The sequence below is a fragment of the Neolamprologus brichardi genome, chromosome 15 (genome assembly GCF_056152115.1).
Source record: "Neolamprologus brichardi isolate AB-2024 chromosome 15, ASM5615211v1, whole genome shotgun sequence".
In the NCBI taxonomy this organism is placed as follows: domain Eukaryota; kingdom Metazoa; phylum Chordata; class Actinopteri; order Cichliformes; family Cichlidae; genus Neolamprologus; species Neolamprologus brichardi.
Genome location: NC_142118.1, coordinates 18,594,066 through 18,612,460, shown reverse-complemented (window position 1 = coordinate 18,612,460; position 18,395 = coordinate 18,594,066). Strand labels below are relative to the sequence as shown.

The 18,395-nt window shown below is 38.2% G+C and overlaps 1 protein-coding gene across 1 annotated transcript in view; it reads right to left on the bottom strand.

Moving 5' to 3' along the window:
• Positions 1-18,395, bottom strand: part of LOC102789944 (exostosin-1) — a 294,744-nt gene that overhangs the window by 30,789 nt on the left and 245,560 nt on the right. Inside the window, exons 6-9 of the mRNA XM_087851903.1 lie at positions 13,388-13,507; positions 9,141-9,273; positions 2,554-2,672; positions 1,482-1,577 (exon numbers count right to left, since the gene is read on the bottom strand). Of these exons, the coding sequence (XP_087708029.1) occupies positions 1,482-1,577; positions 2,554-2,672; positions 9,141-9,273; positions 13,388-13,507 (468 nt within the window). The remainder of the gene's footprint in view (positions 1-1,481; positions 1,578-2,553; positions 2,673-9,140; positions 9,274-13,387; positions 13,508-18,395) is intronic.

The following is an 18,395-nucleotide window of genomic DNA, read 5'->3' as shown; positions in this document are numbered from 1 at the left end:
TCACTAATAATGGTGATATGTAGTCATTTCATACTCGCTGTAGGGTAGATGGTTGGTGTATTTCAGCTTCACTGAGCCATAATCCTGACCCACTCCTGTATTTCTCTTGCTGTTAATATAATAACAATATATAAGACTGAGAACATCTGCCATCCCCAGAGGTATTTTGCTGCATTTACTGAATCATTAATCATGGACCGAGAGTCTAAATGGAGCAAAATTCCTCGCTGCAAAACACTAAACACATATTAAAGACTCATTTTTAAAATCAGAGACTATTGTTGCAATGAGAGTGTATTTGGTCTACAGCAACGTTTAGGTAATGCTTCTAAAGTTCTCCAATGATTCCAGCAGAACATTCCATTGTTAACCATACAGGGGTAGAATTATCTTATGATTAGTTTTTCATTCACTTAAAAGTGAATGATATCTTTTCCAAGAATCTTCATCATCTTAAAGATGTTGAAGAAGCAAGCTCCTTTAAGCAATTACTTTGGTGCTCCTCCACCTCCAAAGAAATGTCAGAAGGAGTCCGAACCGCAAAAGAAGCGCATATTCTCAGAAAAGTGGTTGCAGGTGGTGAGCTGGCTTCAAACAAATGATGAACACACAGAGATCTGGTGCAGAATATGCCGTAAAAATCCCACTCTAGCGGACAAAAACAGTGCCTTTTATATGTACGCAAACGCGCGTTGCAACTTCTTATCTGGTGCATGTCTTTTATTTTGACAGCGCATGCGCACCTGCGGACCACTTATGTGCACCCCTGTTTATTCATCATAAAATATTACTGACAGTTATGCCTCACAGGCCTAGAACCTATTGAACACCCTCCAGCAATCTCCAGTCAATATGAAAATGTGTTCCTCGACTGCCTCGTGGCTGTTGGATGATACTGGCTGTCGCTGGGTAAAAAAAGTGGGTGCTGCATTAAAAACCATCTTGTAACTGCTTTGGCTGCGTTACTTTGAAGAGAAACGGTCTGGGATTGTTTTTTTTTTTTTACTTCTCACTATCACTGGGTGAGGAGGTAGTGAGTGCTTGCAGACAGTGTCAGCATCTTCCATGTAATCTGCTTATGACCACAGTCATTGCAAGGAGGTCGGTGCCATTAACTTCTTTGCAGTGAATTTCACCTAGTGACCACCAGCAATCTCCAGCCATCACTCAGCAACCACCAGGTGAATATATTTTCCCTAAACTTCATAAAACTGGTATAAATTGTGCAAAATATATAACACAGTGTAAGTTTACAGCATCTAATCCTATAGCTGTATGATATTCTCATTCATGTTATTGTTATTTACGTTTTTTTGTGTGTTATTGTTTTCCATCTTCCTCTAAAACAGCTCCCAGAACATCAGCCGAGTGTTTCAGTCGCTTTCATATCTGGCGTGCCCCTAAGCAGGTCAGTTTTTAAAGTTTTTAAATTTAAATCTATTTTAATACATAATGGATGTAAAAAAGTCAACAGCCATTACCTTGGTCTGTCCTTCAATGACAGTGAGAGGCACACTGGTGGAGGGCCACTTGTTTCTAGGAGGTAAAGGCTTGTCGCAGTTCCATAAAACCACAATCTGTGTGGGGAAAAGAACATGGTGTCCATTAATATTATACAAGCCCAAACATTGTTGTGAATAGGCTTCTCCACAGAAGGTTTTGAATGAGCTGATATTCCTCATAATGAAATGTCCGTCCTATTTTTCAAGAAGCAAAGACCAGCCAGGGTCTTCTGCTTTACAGAGAACCCTTGCCAAAGAATACCTTATTATCAGAGTGAGTACATATATAATATTTAGTGCCAGAATACAAAAAATGTTCTTTTTCCATTAGCCCTGTGAGTGCGTGAACTGTGTTAGTCATCACCAAGTTTGTTTCAAAAGCTATTGCACCTTCAGTATATTTACATGTACATGAATATTTATAGTAAAGCTTAATTCAACATATTTCATTTAAAAAAAAACCACATTATATAAGAGACTGCTTATGCAACAGACCTTTAGTCCTCAGGTATTACTCTAGTGCCTTTTTCTAGTACTTTTTATAACATGTGTAGAATAATAAAGCTTCTTTAAAAGCTTTCTAGATAAATTACGGAGGTCAAGAAGACTTGTGTGAAGATTTAAAGCAAATTATCAAAAAAAGAAATTAATATAAACACACATTATATTTGGTATGTTATTTGAAAAAGGAGCAGAAACTAGAATATAAAACCTACAATAATCACTTATCTACTTTCTCATTTTTTAGACTTTTTTGAATTTTTTTTTATTTTTTTTACTGTTATATGAGGAAAACGTAACGAAGGAATGGAAACGTAGGAATGAGACAAAAGAAAAGGGAAATAAGGAGGGAGGAGATATGGAGAGACAAGGTTATAGAAGAAACACATTGATAACATAGACATCAACTGTCAAGTGAAACATTTTAGATCACTGAGAATTAACACCTCCTGACACTGTTTGCATTTCACTGCATACGTGTGAAACCATTCTTTCATCTTTTTCCTGAACCGCAGCAGAAATCACAGCAAAGTTCAGACACATATCCCACCTGTGCACAGAACTTGGACTTGGCTACAGCGATGATGAGCTTCACCACAGGGGATATCTGGGACTGCAGAGGAGTTACCAAATGGATCACAGTGGTGAACTGCTGCGATGGGCTCTTACCTGCACAAACATACCCATACTTCACAAACAGCTGTCATGTGTAAACTGCATTTAGGCTCTTAAAACAACAACAACAACAACAACAACAACAACAACAACAACAACAACACAAAAAAACCCAAAACACAGATTTGTGCACATGTAGCTCTCCATAAAGCTCCATCACGGTTAACTGGACACAGAGTGCTCCACGCTGCACCCGTCATCCATCTTTGTGACAGCATATATGCCCCCCGGTTCAGATGGCTGACCATGAGTAAACATGTCTAATCCAAGAGTGAACAGTTTGCTTTGAGTCTCTTTTACTCAATTGCAAATGATGCTGATTTGTTTCTGTAATGAGTAATTCTGTTTCTACAACACTTGTTAGATACTCTCTTGCATTTTACCAAAACAAACAAATGAACCAAACAGAACAAAACGAGAAGCAGCAAAGCAGAATGAATTGAGGCTTCTTTGACAAATGGTATTCAGAAAAGAGTGGGATGGGAAGATTTGTAATTTTGAGAACCTTATTCTCCCTGTGGCAAACCTGTGCCAGAAAAAAGTATTGATATAATAAAGCACGAGCTTCTACAAAAAGATTTTCTTAATACATCTTCTGTTTCAAAATAGATTGATCTATTATTGTCAAATATTACAGGATTTAATTCACATTAATGTTACTAAGATGGCTCAGAATATAGAAAACATACACTGTTTTTGCACTGTAAACTTTGCTGCATTCATAATCACTGCAAACATTATCTGACTAGTATTAAATCGTTCCACAAGGCTTTCATGGGGCAAGAAATGATCAGAAATATCATACAAACAGCAACAAATTGTAGTCTGTGTAAATACTGATGGCGATTCTCTTCTTCTCAATTTGATTAGCAAATAAGTTGTGTAAACTGTGAATATTTGGCAGCTGTGAGCTGTGTAATTAGTTTAATTACCCTAATAATCTATTCACTCACAACAGCACTTTGTAATACACTCTAGTATGCGAGGATGCATTCTAATAAACTGGCCATTTATAATTATTACAATATATTGGAAATTCACTTACATTTATTATAAATTAATGTTTCATAATTGAACATATGAAACAAAGAGGTTCATAATGAAGAAAAATAAGAATATAACAGTTCTGTGAAAAGCAGAGGTTCCAGGAAACACAGCTAATACAACCTCAATTCCAAAAAGGCAGAATAACAAAATGCAATGGTTTGTCATAAACACACATTTTGACATTTTCACAATAAACAGTGTTATAGAAATACATTTGCTTCCTGATTTCTTTTTGTGTGTGTATATTTCTCACACTTTCACATTTCGAATCATCAAGCAAATTTAAGGCAAGATGACCTACGTATGATAGTTTTTAAACAATATGACCTATAAAGGAAAAAGATTGTTTAAACCTACCCCGCCCTGGTGAAAACCTAATTGGCCCCTAAACATAATAACAAACATTGCTCTTGGCAGCAAGAACTGCAATTAAGCATTTGCGAAACCTGTCAGTGAGTCATCTACATGTATTTTTGTCTACTCTAAGATGCTCTTTTTATACCCCATCATGTTACTGACCTGTTGCCAATAAACCTAATTAGAATCATAATGTTCCTCCTGCTGTTTCTTTTTAGTATTACTTACTATTCCAGCCTTTCCAGCTCTAATTTTAACTTTTTTGAAGTCGTTACATTTTACAAAGATTCTCATCCTCTGTTTTGCAATTCAAAATAATGGAATCCATCCATCAGTACTTATGCATGAGACATCTATAATTCAGCTTTTATTTAAGGTCATTTCAGTAAGTTCCAATAACATTATTTGACAGAGTGAAAATTTTCCATCATATTAAACGTACTGGGTGTTAACATAGATTTTTGTTCTCTTTTACATGTTTAGCATGTTTACCAAGTGATCACATGGAATTTATTTGCTGTCGTTTCCTTCACTTCAAGAAGACCAAAAACTCTAAATTGCAGCAAAACTGCTTCTATTCTATTTTTACACACTGCCAGAAAGTAATTACAAAAAGTTAGATATCCCATGTGAGCAGCTAAAATGAGGATTGCAAAAATCTATAATAGATAAATGGGCAGGTAGATGTGGAAACACACACAGAAACATGGAACACTCAGAGCAGCCAAAGAAGGCCAGGACTGCAGGCACATGGCATGGCAAGTGTTGGGTGCATTTGGGAATAGGGGAAAACACTTCCTCATGGATAAGTGCAGCCAGAGTGCTCTTTAGTGTTGCTCTATCCATCTCTCTGACACTGGGCCCCCTGACCAGCCATCTCAGGTGGGCTTAGTGGTATTTATGGAAACATAAGCTCTGCCCTTGTGGGGGTCACATAAATAGGCTTAAACCCTCTGTTTCTTGAAAATAGCTAAGCCATTTTAATTTCTGTTAAACGGCATGTTTCCGGGTTTTTTAGTATCAAAACCCTGTAAACATTGAAACATTCAGTCATAGAACAGAATGGAAGCTCTCTGAAATCAGATCATAAGGGGACGTAAAGGACCTTACTCAAATCTGAAATATTCAAAAGTTGAGAAGTTAACTTTGGAGGGATTTTGTAATTCTTAACAAATAATCAATTTCATAAAACAAGATAAGATGCAGTTAATTGTCTAAATGGATAGATTTGTTCTGCGTTCAAAAGCTGCAGATGCATACTACATAGAAATAGAATAAAATAGAATACAATAAATTAACATGTACACAACTCAGCTCTCACACAATGCAAGATTTTACACCAAATATTATATTATATTATACATGTATAATATATAATATATATACATGATTTAATATTAAAGATGAAATTTAAAATTGAGAAGTGTAGGTACAGTATATGCATCATTCATAGAGGCAGACTAGCATCCTTGATGTGCTTTTGTTGTCTTTTTAAGTCCAAGACTTAAAAAAAATGGTGAAATTTTCTTTTTAACTATTGCAATAAAGTGCACGTCTATACTGGGGTTTTGTCAATGATGCCAAGTTGATTAAAGAAATGGAAACAGAAGAAGAAGTGGCCAGAAAGATGCATAGGAGGAAACAATGGTACTTAATGGCCAGTCTTAGTTCTTACGGGCAGCATCAGCATTACTGCAGTTCTAGCAAGGATATCAGAAGCGTTTATGTTTACATTGTACCTACAATATGGATTTAACGCAGAAGGAGAAATCTACTGTTATGACTGTGACAAGAATCTGACAGAGTTTTTAGTCTAGTAAAGAGGCATTGCACTGAACATTGGACTAAATGCTCTTAAAATGGCATGCATGGCAGCTGTGCGACCAATCTGAGCAACACTGATAGCAAGGTCAAAATCTGATACTGACACCTTGCCACCCACATAGTCCAAAAGTGAGCACACATATCTTAAACTTCTTGAAACACAGCCAGAGCAGTGTTAACTGTATTGGTCTGTCAAAGATGTTTTAAAGTTCTTAAAAAAATTTTTTTTTAAGCAAATAGTCCTAAATATACTATGGTGTGGCATTACTTGGAAAAATCAGAGCCTTGAGCCAGGAGTAGGGCTGGGCGATATGACCCAAAATTCATATCTCGATATTTTTTACCTGGACGGCGATATAAGATATATATCTCGATTTTTTTTTTTAAGCCATAAAGTAAGAACAAAAAGAGAGTTCTTAGTCAAAGCTGTGTCCCAGATGTCACACAGGCACTTTTATTAACATAGAGCATAGATGTACATAAAATTTACTCAAAAATAAATTATCAGCATTTATTAAATAATAATGCTCCATAAATAAAAGAAAACAATGTTGTTTAACAAAAAGCTCACAATTGTGCAGTCAAAATGTAAACTAAAAGACGCTGAGCATAGTAACAAAGACAGATTTCACAGCTGCTCTGTTCCCAACTTCTACTGCGTGACTGACAGCATTGAGTTTGAAATCCTCTTCGTAACCACGTCTCTTAACAGGTGCCATTTATGGCCCTTATACACAATACGGTAATATTACGTTGAAGCACAGTACGTATCACTCCGCGAGGCTCCTCGGTAGCCGTAATGCTCTGACAATCCATCAACCGGTGAAGCACCGTAGCTTACCAAAGTCGTACTAAAACATTTTTTGACAGATTGCTGAGCGCCGTGTACCACATAAAATCGGTTCGCGGTCATCAAGCACAACCAGAATTCATACATAAGGCGCCCTGTCAACTTTTGAGAAAATGAAAGGATTTTAGGCTGTGCAGCGCCTCTGGGATGCATGGCGTTAGCGTGGTTAGCTAGCTAACAGCCCCACGCACGGGGCAATGCGCAGTAACTCGTTAACGGAGATTTGCCGTGTCCATCTTGTCGCTTCCTGCAGGTGAAGCAATGGGGGAGGAGGGGGAGTTGTGTTCAGTGAAGGAGGGGCGAGGCCGATTAATGTTGCGTAAAGACAAAAGTGGACGAAAGAGAGGCAAACTTGCGGCTCCACAAGTATAGTTATAAGGTAACATAGACTATATCGATATAAAGGATATTGTCACATCTTATATCTCGTATAAAAATATATCGATATTTTTTAAAAACTCGATATATCGCCCAGCTCTAGCCAGGAGTTTTACACAACCAGTACCTTAGTGGTGTCTTGAGAGCAGCTTTGCAACTCAGTTCTCATCTAGTACACTGGGACTAACTGACTTTGACAAAGCATTTGCTGATTTCAACTATATGTATAATTTAAAAGACAGAAAATCAGCATACATCAAATTTTCTCCCGTCTTTAGTCACACTTTTATACTGACATGTCCTGCAAGTCGATCTGAACTCAACACCATTAAAAAAAAAACTACAAATGTCAAACGAGCTGTAAAATAGATGCTATCTATTGGAACAGTATTGCTCTAATACATCAATTTCTAGAATATTAACACAACTTTCTTTTGTTTATATAATTTGAAGAAGCTGCAGAGCACAGATGACTGGACTCCTTTTCACACACTAAAATAAAACTGTAACTTGAGGCATCTGATCGCGATGTCTTACTTGTCCCGAGGCCGCTATGTATTGACATTAAGCCAAACTTTTTTTAAACTATCAGGTCCAAGTTGCAACAGCTTTGCCATCAAAACTTATGGGAAGGTATCAGAGTGAGACCGTCTTATACACGGCGCTGACGAAAAGTTATTCCCCCAGCAGCAGCGCTGGTGATGGCGGCAGCAAAAATAGTGATTTACTGCAGAGGTGTAAACAAAACTGCTCCATCTTTGGTTCTGTTCTCTCTTCCTTCTAACCCTTGTGTCCACAATTCCTCAGAGAAAGACAAACATCGATCTGAGTTACAGCCTCAGACTACTGAGAATCTCTCTGGTCTGCACACCCACATAAACATGCACATATAGAAGCCTTATTTCTTTCCCTGCAGCTTCAAGTTTCTGAACTATGCCCCAACAGGAGTCTTGCAAAATTTACGTATACATTTTAAAAACAATATTGCAGATTTTTATTACAGCTGCTGTTGTTAACCACTTATCTGACCTGTCATAAGTCATGCTGCTTGTACATTCACTGTTTTAGGCTCTATAGACAGCAGTTTCTTGCACAGTTTAGGCAGCCAATGAAGTCCAAGTTGACTGGATTTAAAATTAGTTGGCAAACACATCCTCATTTTACAATTTTTTTTACTCACTGTGATGGCCATTGTGTTCAGAGGTGAAAACTTTCAGAAAAACACAGGAATTGTCACAGACACTTCTCTGCCACTGATCAAGACAGGACAGACTTTATGATACTGACAGCATCTGTTGAGCCTTCCTGGCTGTCAGTGACAATTCTGATATTTCCCTGAAAGAAAAGGGAATGTTTTGGATTCCAACAAAGAAGAAAATGTAGTTTAGTTGTGGCCACGTAATCGTTGTTTGCATGATGTGTCCTCCAGCCGTTAATATGATTGTGCCAAGGAGAACACTTAATGAAAACAAATAACAGAAAAACTGCAGCCATGCATCACAGCCCGATTCAGTAATTATCATATATGTATCAAACTTGAGTTTATTAGCTCTGTGTCACAGGAAGTGGCATGCAATAAACTGAGTGAAATAAAGTTTCACTCATTTAGGCACCTTGAGACATTCAAGGGTATTTCTTTAAATCCTGTAAATCGCGAGTTGGATCTGCAGCAAACCTGACTTTTCCCCAGCACATGCACCACACTGTGGCTCATGTTTTGTGCCTCCTCTGGCAAAAGGTACTCATCACTACTGAGCAGAAACACCCCACAACCCTTATGTTTTGAGGAAACCACACAGGTCAGGAACAGTGCACAGCCCTCATCAAAGTTGCTGTGATCCTTACCTGCTTATTTCTCCAACATGGTAAATCTAAGTGATCATTCTCTTATTGGCAAGTACACTGCATTCCAGTTATTCACCTGTGCTGCAGCTAAGTCATAAAACAACAACCTATACCATTTTTGCTACACTGAAATGACTCTTACGGAAAGCTTATGTACTCACCCAGTAGAGCATAGTAAAAAGGAAACTGGGCAGCGTCAGTTGAGTACTGAGGGAGTGCATACAGACCACCAGGTAGGGAATTCCACAACAAACGGTTTCTGGATATAAGGGAGTCCACGCGGTCCTGGATGATCTGGATGAAGCAGAGAGGTAAAGCAGAAAGGAGGAGGTGTGAAGAAAAAGAAGAAAAAGATCAGGGAAACAAGCTGAATTGTAAATGAACACCATAAAAAATATATTTAAAACAATGGATATAAAAAAAACAGAGGGGTAAAAACAGGGTGCAAGAGTGAACATAAAGTATAACTTATCAAGAAGAGAGCAGAAAGAAAAGATGAGTCTATAATAACCAATAATTTTCTTTTCTTCTTTCTTGTATTTTTTTTTCAGTCAAACTGAAAGATCAATTGCCTGAAATTGCCCCCTTAACTCCACCACCTAACAACAGACATGTACTAATATTTGAAACTAAAAATGACAGCTTTTTAGGTTATGTTTGGTGCTTTGAGAGGTCTCGAAGAGAGGAACATCTTTGCAGAACCGACCCAAGACACTTCATCCTGTGGAGCAACTCAATCCCAACATGAGCAGTCCATTAGTGAGTTAACTAATACGATCCATCTGTCTTGTTACCGGAGGTTGGGTGAGCTGGTTGAATGTTGTGACACTGAGCCAAATCTTCCAGAAGGCAGTTACCATAGTATAAATACAAGTAATAACTCTAAAATAATATTAAAGAAGAGTAACAATACCATAAGTAAAAGTAATTTATCAAGTATGAGCAAAACATACTCACGAGCTTTATTAGTACTATGACTGATGTTTTAATGAGGAAATCAGCTGGTTAAACTGCTTATTGCACATTTTATTAACTCATTATATGACTTGTGAGATTGTATTTTGTCAGTGTAACTTAAATTACTGTATGAAGTGCAGCAGTGCAAAGTATGAAACACTGAAAATACCTGAAGTCTGTACAGTGATGAGGATCAGAGGGCTTCTGACTCTGTGGCAGAGGGGTGATGGTGTAAATCTGGTTTACTAGAAAGTAAGGAAGCTTTTGGGGGACTGAGCAAAAACTCGTCCCTTCTGAGGACAGCTTTAGGCCACAACTGTACTTATGTTTTCTTCTTCTCTGTTTTTTTTCACTTTCTCTTCAGTATCCACTAGTTGGGGCAAATAATTCAGCTCAGGTCTGCCAGAAAGACTTTTTTAAACATGTGATGTTTTAATTTACTTGGAACTAAAAAAATCATTTGTCATACCATAAATTTGAAACATTTAACAATACTGCTAATACTAATGTTAGACCCATAACATCTAATCTATTGACTGGGAGAAGGCGTTTGATTGTGTCCCTGGGCTGACCCTACAGGATGTAATGCAAGAGTAATGGAGCTGTTGATTCTAGCCAATTGGTTGGTTGGCACTAAAAATTTTATTTATTTATTTTTGCAAATTATATAGTGACATAAAAATTCTTGAATTTCATTTCGGTTTTAGGACATAAATGGCATATGAGCTGTCTATATTTTTGACTTTTACATGCATATTTTAAATTTTTTGCATGACTAATAATGGACTATAAACCATTCAAAAGTAGAGATATACCTAAGTAGTTTTGACTTATTGTGAAACTTAAAAAACACATTTTTAATTTAAAAAACAAACAAACTTTTTAATCATATTTCTTTGTATTTAGATCAAAACAGTGGAGGAAACAGGGAGTGGGAAATTGACACTTACATCCAGCTCTTAACAGCCACACACACACACACACATATATGCCTACACACCCACCTCCTTACACCAACTGTCAGGCTCGCAGTATGTGGGACACTACGGTTATCAGCCACGCTTCATTTCACCCGTTTAGCCTGGTGGCATGCTGGCTCTGACTTTTTAGCACATCTGGCCAACAGTATACAGCTGTCAGCGGTCTCCTGTCTAATTTCATACCCTGCTAGCACTGGGCATTTGGTGGAATTACCAAGGTCTTGTTTGTGCTCAAAAAAAAATGCTGCAATTTGAGGATACTTTGTATTATTAAGGTAAACATGAAGGCAAACATAAATTATAGTTGTAGGGCTTGGTGATGAAATTATCATTCATTTTACAAAAAGATGGGTCCTTATTCCTGGTGTTTGATAGATGGCATTGATGCAAACATTTTAATATACACAGCATTAAATTGGCTCAAACAGACAAATTTCAATTGCATATGCCGTACTTTCAGTTCACTGTATCATTTTCTACTTTACATATGCATATGAAGTAGACAATTATACACATAACAGGAGGCAAATTCTGAAAGCAAACGTTGGAAAATAATTAGGAAAATAAAAAGGTTGTACTTTTAAGTATAGTAGCTGTTTGAAACCCTTCAGGGATGGTTAGGCGTTCTTCATATTTTGAAAGTTTTGAAAGTTGATACCTTGATTGCTCATTTGTGCAATCAAAGCAAGCAACTGAGCTATAGAATTAAAAAGGGTGTCATTATTTTATGACTAATAACAGAAAATAACTGTGCCAGCATTAAAAATTAATGGCTTTTCAGTCTGTTAAACGTTCTTTCTATTTGTACAAATTCAAAGAGGTAAGATATAATATCAATAAGAATGATAAAGCCAATTTTCTTAGTCTTAATAAAGCCTAAATATGTGCAAAAAGATCTACCTGTATACCTGTGCTTCAAACTTACTTTGTGAAAAAGAATGGAGATTCCACCTTTAAACTTGCATTCAGTGTAACTTCAGCAATTAAATCAGACAACAAACTGACCTACACAACAACCACAGTCCTCACCTAGTAATAATATTTTTACACACATTAAAAAAATTAAGTCGAAAAAGTTAGTGTTTCTTTGTTGGTGAAATGATTGTAATAATAGTATTTATGTTATCGCTATGATGATAATTGTGATAATTATGATATCAGTATTTATGGTGGACGTGATAAATTAAATTAAATTACATTAAAACAAACTGTGGGCTTTAGAAAGATCATAGCAATCATACTGATGTTTATGTAATGATACCTATGATTCTTCTGCTGATGTTGGTGATAAAAAGGATTATTATCCCCTGTGTCTGTGTTCAGAGATGATACAAAGCGCAAATGGTCCCTGAGGTCTCAATCGAGGCTGTAAGGAAATGAATTTCTTCAAAAAAAGGAAGACTAGGATGGCTTTTGTGGTACATGGGAATGACACAGGTTCATTTTCTGTACATCAGCTGGTTAGGTCATTTAATGAGCCAGCCTGTGGGTTTCTAGCCTTGAGAGCGGGCATGAACGCCCACTCACATACTGCAGCCTCTTAAACCTGTAGGCTGCCAGACAGCATGGTCCTCCTTCACACTTGGTGCTTCACAACTGGCACTTCACGACGCCTATGTTTTCATTTCAGGCAACAAAATGCTGGTTTCCATCTTCAATATTTCTTTTCTTTTCGCAAAGATTGTCAGGTTAGGTTAAAAGGAAACCTGAACTCCATATTAGATGTAACGTTTTCTAGGTTAACTTTGCTGAATAGTCCACCAGAGATTTTATGAGCACTTTTCACACATAGCAAGAGGTTTTCTTTTCTGTTTGTCACTGATTAGAACTGATAAATCACACACAATCTAGACTACCATTAGATACAGAAGGACTCCTGCTAAATATAACTGTCACAAGTCTGATGACAGTGAAAACAATGAACATTAAGTGCTAGCTGGTGCCAAATCAAAGGTAAGAGGGGCAGTAGCTTTGAGAGTTGAAAAAAGGATAAGTTCTATATAAAAATGTTATATGCCAATGGTGTATCAGCGGCTTTCTCACATGATGCTAAGGGTTTATTGCGTAAAAACACAGTTTTATGAAGAAAAACAACAACAAAAAGTCAAACTGTAACCCTGATCTCAAAACAAAGTTTGAGCATGCCAAATCACCCCCGGTAACTTTGATATACCTTCACTGAGTGTTTGAACACTGCATTGCCGAGCTGCTTCTGAGTGGAAATGTATGAATATGGAGCAGAAAAAGTACTGCAAAAGAGAGGGCACATTCAGCTAACCTTCTTTGGATAAAAAAAAAAATACTGACAACCGGAGAAAGAAATCTTTCAAAAGTTTGTCTTTGGGAGGTGATGCATAGCCAGCGGCAATGTATAGTACAGAACAAGCTATAGCAGTTTGACTGACTAAATGCAACTCTCCTGATGAAAATAAATCCACAACTCCCATTAAGACAATGTTTTGCAAGCTTACCTCAAGAGTTGTTAAGACTATTTTGGCTATGGAGGAGAAGTAGGCATCCCAGAGGAACTGAGTTTGCTGGCGGAGAGCCAAGATCCTGTCATGGCCCACGGACCGGGTAATGGAGGGAACCTGTGGAAAAAATAGACAAAGAAGATCAAGATGACAGTGAGACAGATTATATTATGCTAGATTTTTAAACAATGCTGAGTGAAAGATGAGAATCGGCAGAAGGCAAATAGGGTGGAGGAAGCATAGATAATTTGTGGACATGCAGAAAAGATTAAGGGAGATTTTCCCCTCAAGACTCTTCCACCACATCTACTTACCTCCATTGATAGTGTTTCAACTAAACCACCTGCTATTCAGCTCCAGTTCTGTATTCACCTGAGAGTTTATTCATCTAAGTGTATGCTTGGAGAATATATATATATATATATATATATATATATATATATATATAAATATAAATATAAATATATATATATATATATATATATATATATATATATATATATATATATATATATATATATATATATATATATATATATGTGTGTGTGTGTGTGTGTGTGTGTGTGTAAAAACACCCAGCACGCCCCTGCGGGCGGTTTATCCTTGAAGCTCGGGTCCTCTACCAGAGGCCTGGGAGCTTGAGGGTCCTGCGCAGTATCTTAGCTGTTCCCAGGACTGCGCTCTTCTGGACAGAGATCTCCGATGTTATTCCCGGGATCTGCTGGAGCCACTTGCCTAGCTTGGGAGTCACCGCACCTAGTGCTCCGATTACCACGGGGACCACCGTTACCTTCACCCTCCACATCCTCTCGAGCTCTTCTCTGAGCCCTTGGTATTTCTCCAGCTTCTCGTGTTCCTTCTTCCTGATATTGCTGTCATTCGGAACCGCTACATCGATCACTACAGCCGTCTTCTTCTGTTTGTCTACCACCACTATGTCCGGTTGGTTAGCCACCACCATTTTGTCCGTCTGTATCTGGAAGTCCCACAGGATCTTAGCTCGGTCATTCTCCACCACCCTTGGGAGCATTTCCCATTTTGACCTCGGGACTTCCAGGTTATACTCGGCACAGATGTTCCTGTACACTATGCCGGCCACTTGGTTATGGCGTTTCATGTATGCCTTGCCTGCTAGCATCTTGCAACCTGCTGTTATGTGCTGGATTGTCTCTGGGGCATCTTTACACAGCCCGCACCTGGGGTCTTGCCTGGTGTGATAGACCCCAGCCTCTATGGATCTTGTACTCAGAGCTTGTTCTTGTGCTGCCATGATTAGTGCCTCTGTGCTATCTTTCAGTCCAGCTTTGTCCAGCCACTGGTAGGATTTCTGGATATCAGCCACCTCCTCTATCTGCCGGTGGTACATACCGTGCAGGGGCCTGTCCTTAGCTTTAGTTTAGAATTACACAAAACAGTTAATCAACTTATCATAGATGTTACATTAACAATGATCAATAAGTTGTTGAGGTAATTTATTTTTTCCTGGAACAGAAATGAAGGGGAATGAAAAAAGACCCACAAGAACAGCCCATGATCTCACTGGTCCCAGCACACACTAACATACAAAACATGAGCAGCTGGCTTGTGAATTGCCTGAGTGGCACCTTTAGGGAGAGACAGTGAAAGCCTAAAATTAAGGAACACCATGATCCTGACTTGGGAGCTAAACAACCGGATATGCCAGGGAGATGGTGCAGGATGTTGTCTTGATGTCCAGCTTGGAAAACAACAAAGTACCTACAAGATGAGATCAGACATAACCATACATGCTCCATTGAGCTTGACAATAAAACAGTCAAGGGAATATTCCAGCCAGTGTTTCTAAAGACCCTCATCGGCCCTTAAGAGATGGGGACGTATTTGAAGCCCAAGAACTGTTTGGTGTTTCAGCCCCAGTGACAAGAAATCTCCCGTCAATAAACAGAGTGCCAACTGGTTAGACTTGGCCAATGAAAAGGCCACTATAATCTGGAGAAATAATGAGTGATGGTGATAATCAGTTTTCCCGAAACATTTTCCATGAGGGTGTTGAGGATTTTTATTTAAAGAGTCCCAAGCCACTTGGCTCTATTGCTCATGCTTTGACCAGGGAGCTCTCATCTTACAGTGATCTGTGAAGCCTAATGAGACGACTCCGACTGACAGTCATCCTGTCTGGAATGTCTTCAACTGATATTTGTCACTGAAATATACCAATTTCCACATGCATTATGTGTCCAATAATATCTTCATCCCCTCTGCTTCAAGGCAAAATGATCCCTTCATTCATTTAAATGAGACCACTGCATTGACAGGAGTGCTGATACAGTGGGTGTTGGCAAAAAAACAAACAAACTGTAGGGCTGACAAGCAAAAACACAACTCTAAAAGATAATATAATTGAATGAATTGAAAAAGTAAAAGTGTACATTCTATATCATGCTAATACGTTTGAGTTTTCATCCATTTCTTTCCATTTATTGTTTGGATTTAGACAGGTTTAATTTTTGCCTGGGTTTCTTTGGTTTACTGTACTATTGATTTTTGCATGCTTAAAATTATATATTCAGTTTACTTTGTAACAAAAGTTGCAATTGTTGCCTTTGAAACTTTGCATTGCTGGGCTGTCCAATTACCCTTCAAACCCATATTCATATTTTTTAAACTGGTCTTATTAAATTGCTTTTATGTCATATGACTACAGTGATGCTGCTTGCATTTTTATTTATCTATTTTTTTATGCTTCGCTCTTTTCACACAAGAATAATAAATAAACACGACTGGATTTCTGACAGCCCTGAAAATATTTTGGGTAGTGACAGATTTACCAAGCAGGGTGAATTAGTGTGAGGCTGCTCTCACAAGACTGCATTGATAGTAGTGGACGCGTGGATAACACGCTCAGACAAAAACTGGTTCACCCGAAAGACAAAATGCCAAAACACAGACTTAACAATGTGGTGTATGCCGTACAGTGCAGCGAGGAATGCCCAGACCTCTACATTGGAGAGACCAAACAGCCACTTCACAAGCGCATGGCACAACACAGAAGAGCCACCTCCACAGGACAAGACTCAGCTGTCCATCTGCATCTTAAGGACAAAGGACACTCTTTCGAGGATGCCAATGTTCACATTTTGGACAGAGAGGACAGATGGTTTGAAAGAGGAGTGAAAGAAGCCATCTATGTCCACTGTGAGCGACCATCTTTGAACAGAGGCGGTGGTTTACGACACCAACTCTCTGCCATCTATAATCCAGTTTTGAGATCCCTTCCTAGACGCCTTAACGCCCACTCACATCCTGGGCCATCTGACCTCAGGAATTCGCATGATAAGGTGGGGCCAGGTTTCACAATGAACTCACCCGAAACTCTGGCTGATTGGGACCCACACCCAGTTTCACACCTTGGCTCAGGCGATTAGAGGATCACCAGGGGGTCCTTTTGTCCCTCTGTGGGGGGATATTCCCACTAGGTTTATATCTGGGACTCTCCACCATTTGACCTTAGAACTGAAGAAGCTTCTCGGATGAGAGGTGAAACGTCTTCAAGTAACTTGAAGAAGTCCAGACGCTTTTCTTTGCAAGCTCCTTTGACATTGATAGTAGTGGTTTGCAGTCAACTGCCTGCTACAACCCTTAGTAAATAATTTTTGTATGATTCATTTAAATGCTTTCCTCCCATAATTTTGCTCTCTGAAATCAAAGAATCTGCAAATACGTGCTGTATGCAAGGCCAGCTGCAAAAATAACTGTGTCCATGCTTACCACTGTGCCTCTACAGTAAGTACAGATAACACAAGTATTTTTTTTAATGCTTGGACAGAGCATTAGTAAATCTGGCCCACAGAGTGATGACAAAATTACATCAAAAATGAAAGAGTCACAGATTATGTGGCAGAGTGTTGATAATTATGGGCAAAAACCAAAAAAAGCACTCATAGTACAGAGGGGCTCTGTTGCTTATCCACTTTATAACAAAAGTGTATTATAATTGCTTTTTCATTTACTTTTAAAAGATATTTATTTCACATTTGTGTGATCTGAAAACCCCACATTAATCGTGAACTCAGGAAAAGCGGTTGTGCCGGTGTTGACGTCACTGGGATCTGCCTACAGCAGCACAAGCTTTAATTGTTCAGCTCTCTGAGGTGGAATATAAACAACACCAATCAAATCAGCCCCATTCTCTTTCCCTCGATTGACTCTAATAGTGTTTATGTTTCTCAGCAGGGGGGCGTTTTGTGTGTGTGTGTGTTGTGTATTTCTCCTCTCCATGGAGAGAACAGAAACTCTACATATTAAACAGCCAGGTATTGCTGCGCTCAGTGATGTAATTGAAAGTAATGAGATTCAACTCTCTCAGCAGGTGTTACAGCTTCAGCGTTGCGTGAGTTCCTGTGTGTGTGTGCGTGCGTGCGTTTGTGTGTGTACACGCGCATGCACGTGTGTAGGTAGTTTCTAGTGAACAAAAAAAAAAAAAAAGTAAAAAATATTTCACTGATTATCGCCTTCTTTACAGATGTTCTCATCTGGACCAAAATAATTAAATAAATAAATTCTGGATGTTTTAATGCTTCTTAAAGGTGTTAAGCTGACCGTTGAATAAACCATAGAGCCTGAGGCTAAAGAATCCTTTCTGATATCTACTTTCTAGAAAATGCTTTTATTCTTGTTACTCTGCCGACTGCCTCAGTGCTGAAAGAAAGAAATGAAACGCCTTCAAGGTGTCCTCAGCATCTATAAATGTGTGTTGAATGAAAAGAAGAAACAACCTGTATTGTTGTATACCTTTTAAATTAATTAATTAATGTTTATTTATGTAACATTATATTAAACTGCTCAACTGGTGTTTATTTAAAACTGACAGGAAATATGCAGATGACTTTATTTCATCTAAAAAAAATGAGTTCCTGTCTTTTATCAGGAATTTGGATGACATAGATGATTTTCTGGAAAAGAAAGGTGGTTTTTGAACCACCATGATGTATACAGTTAGGTCCATGACAATGACAAAGTTTTTGTA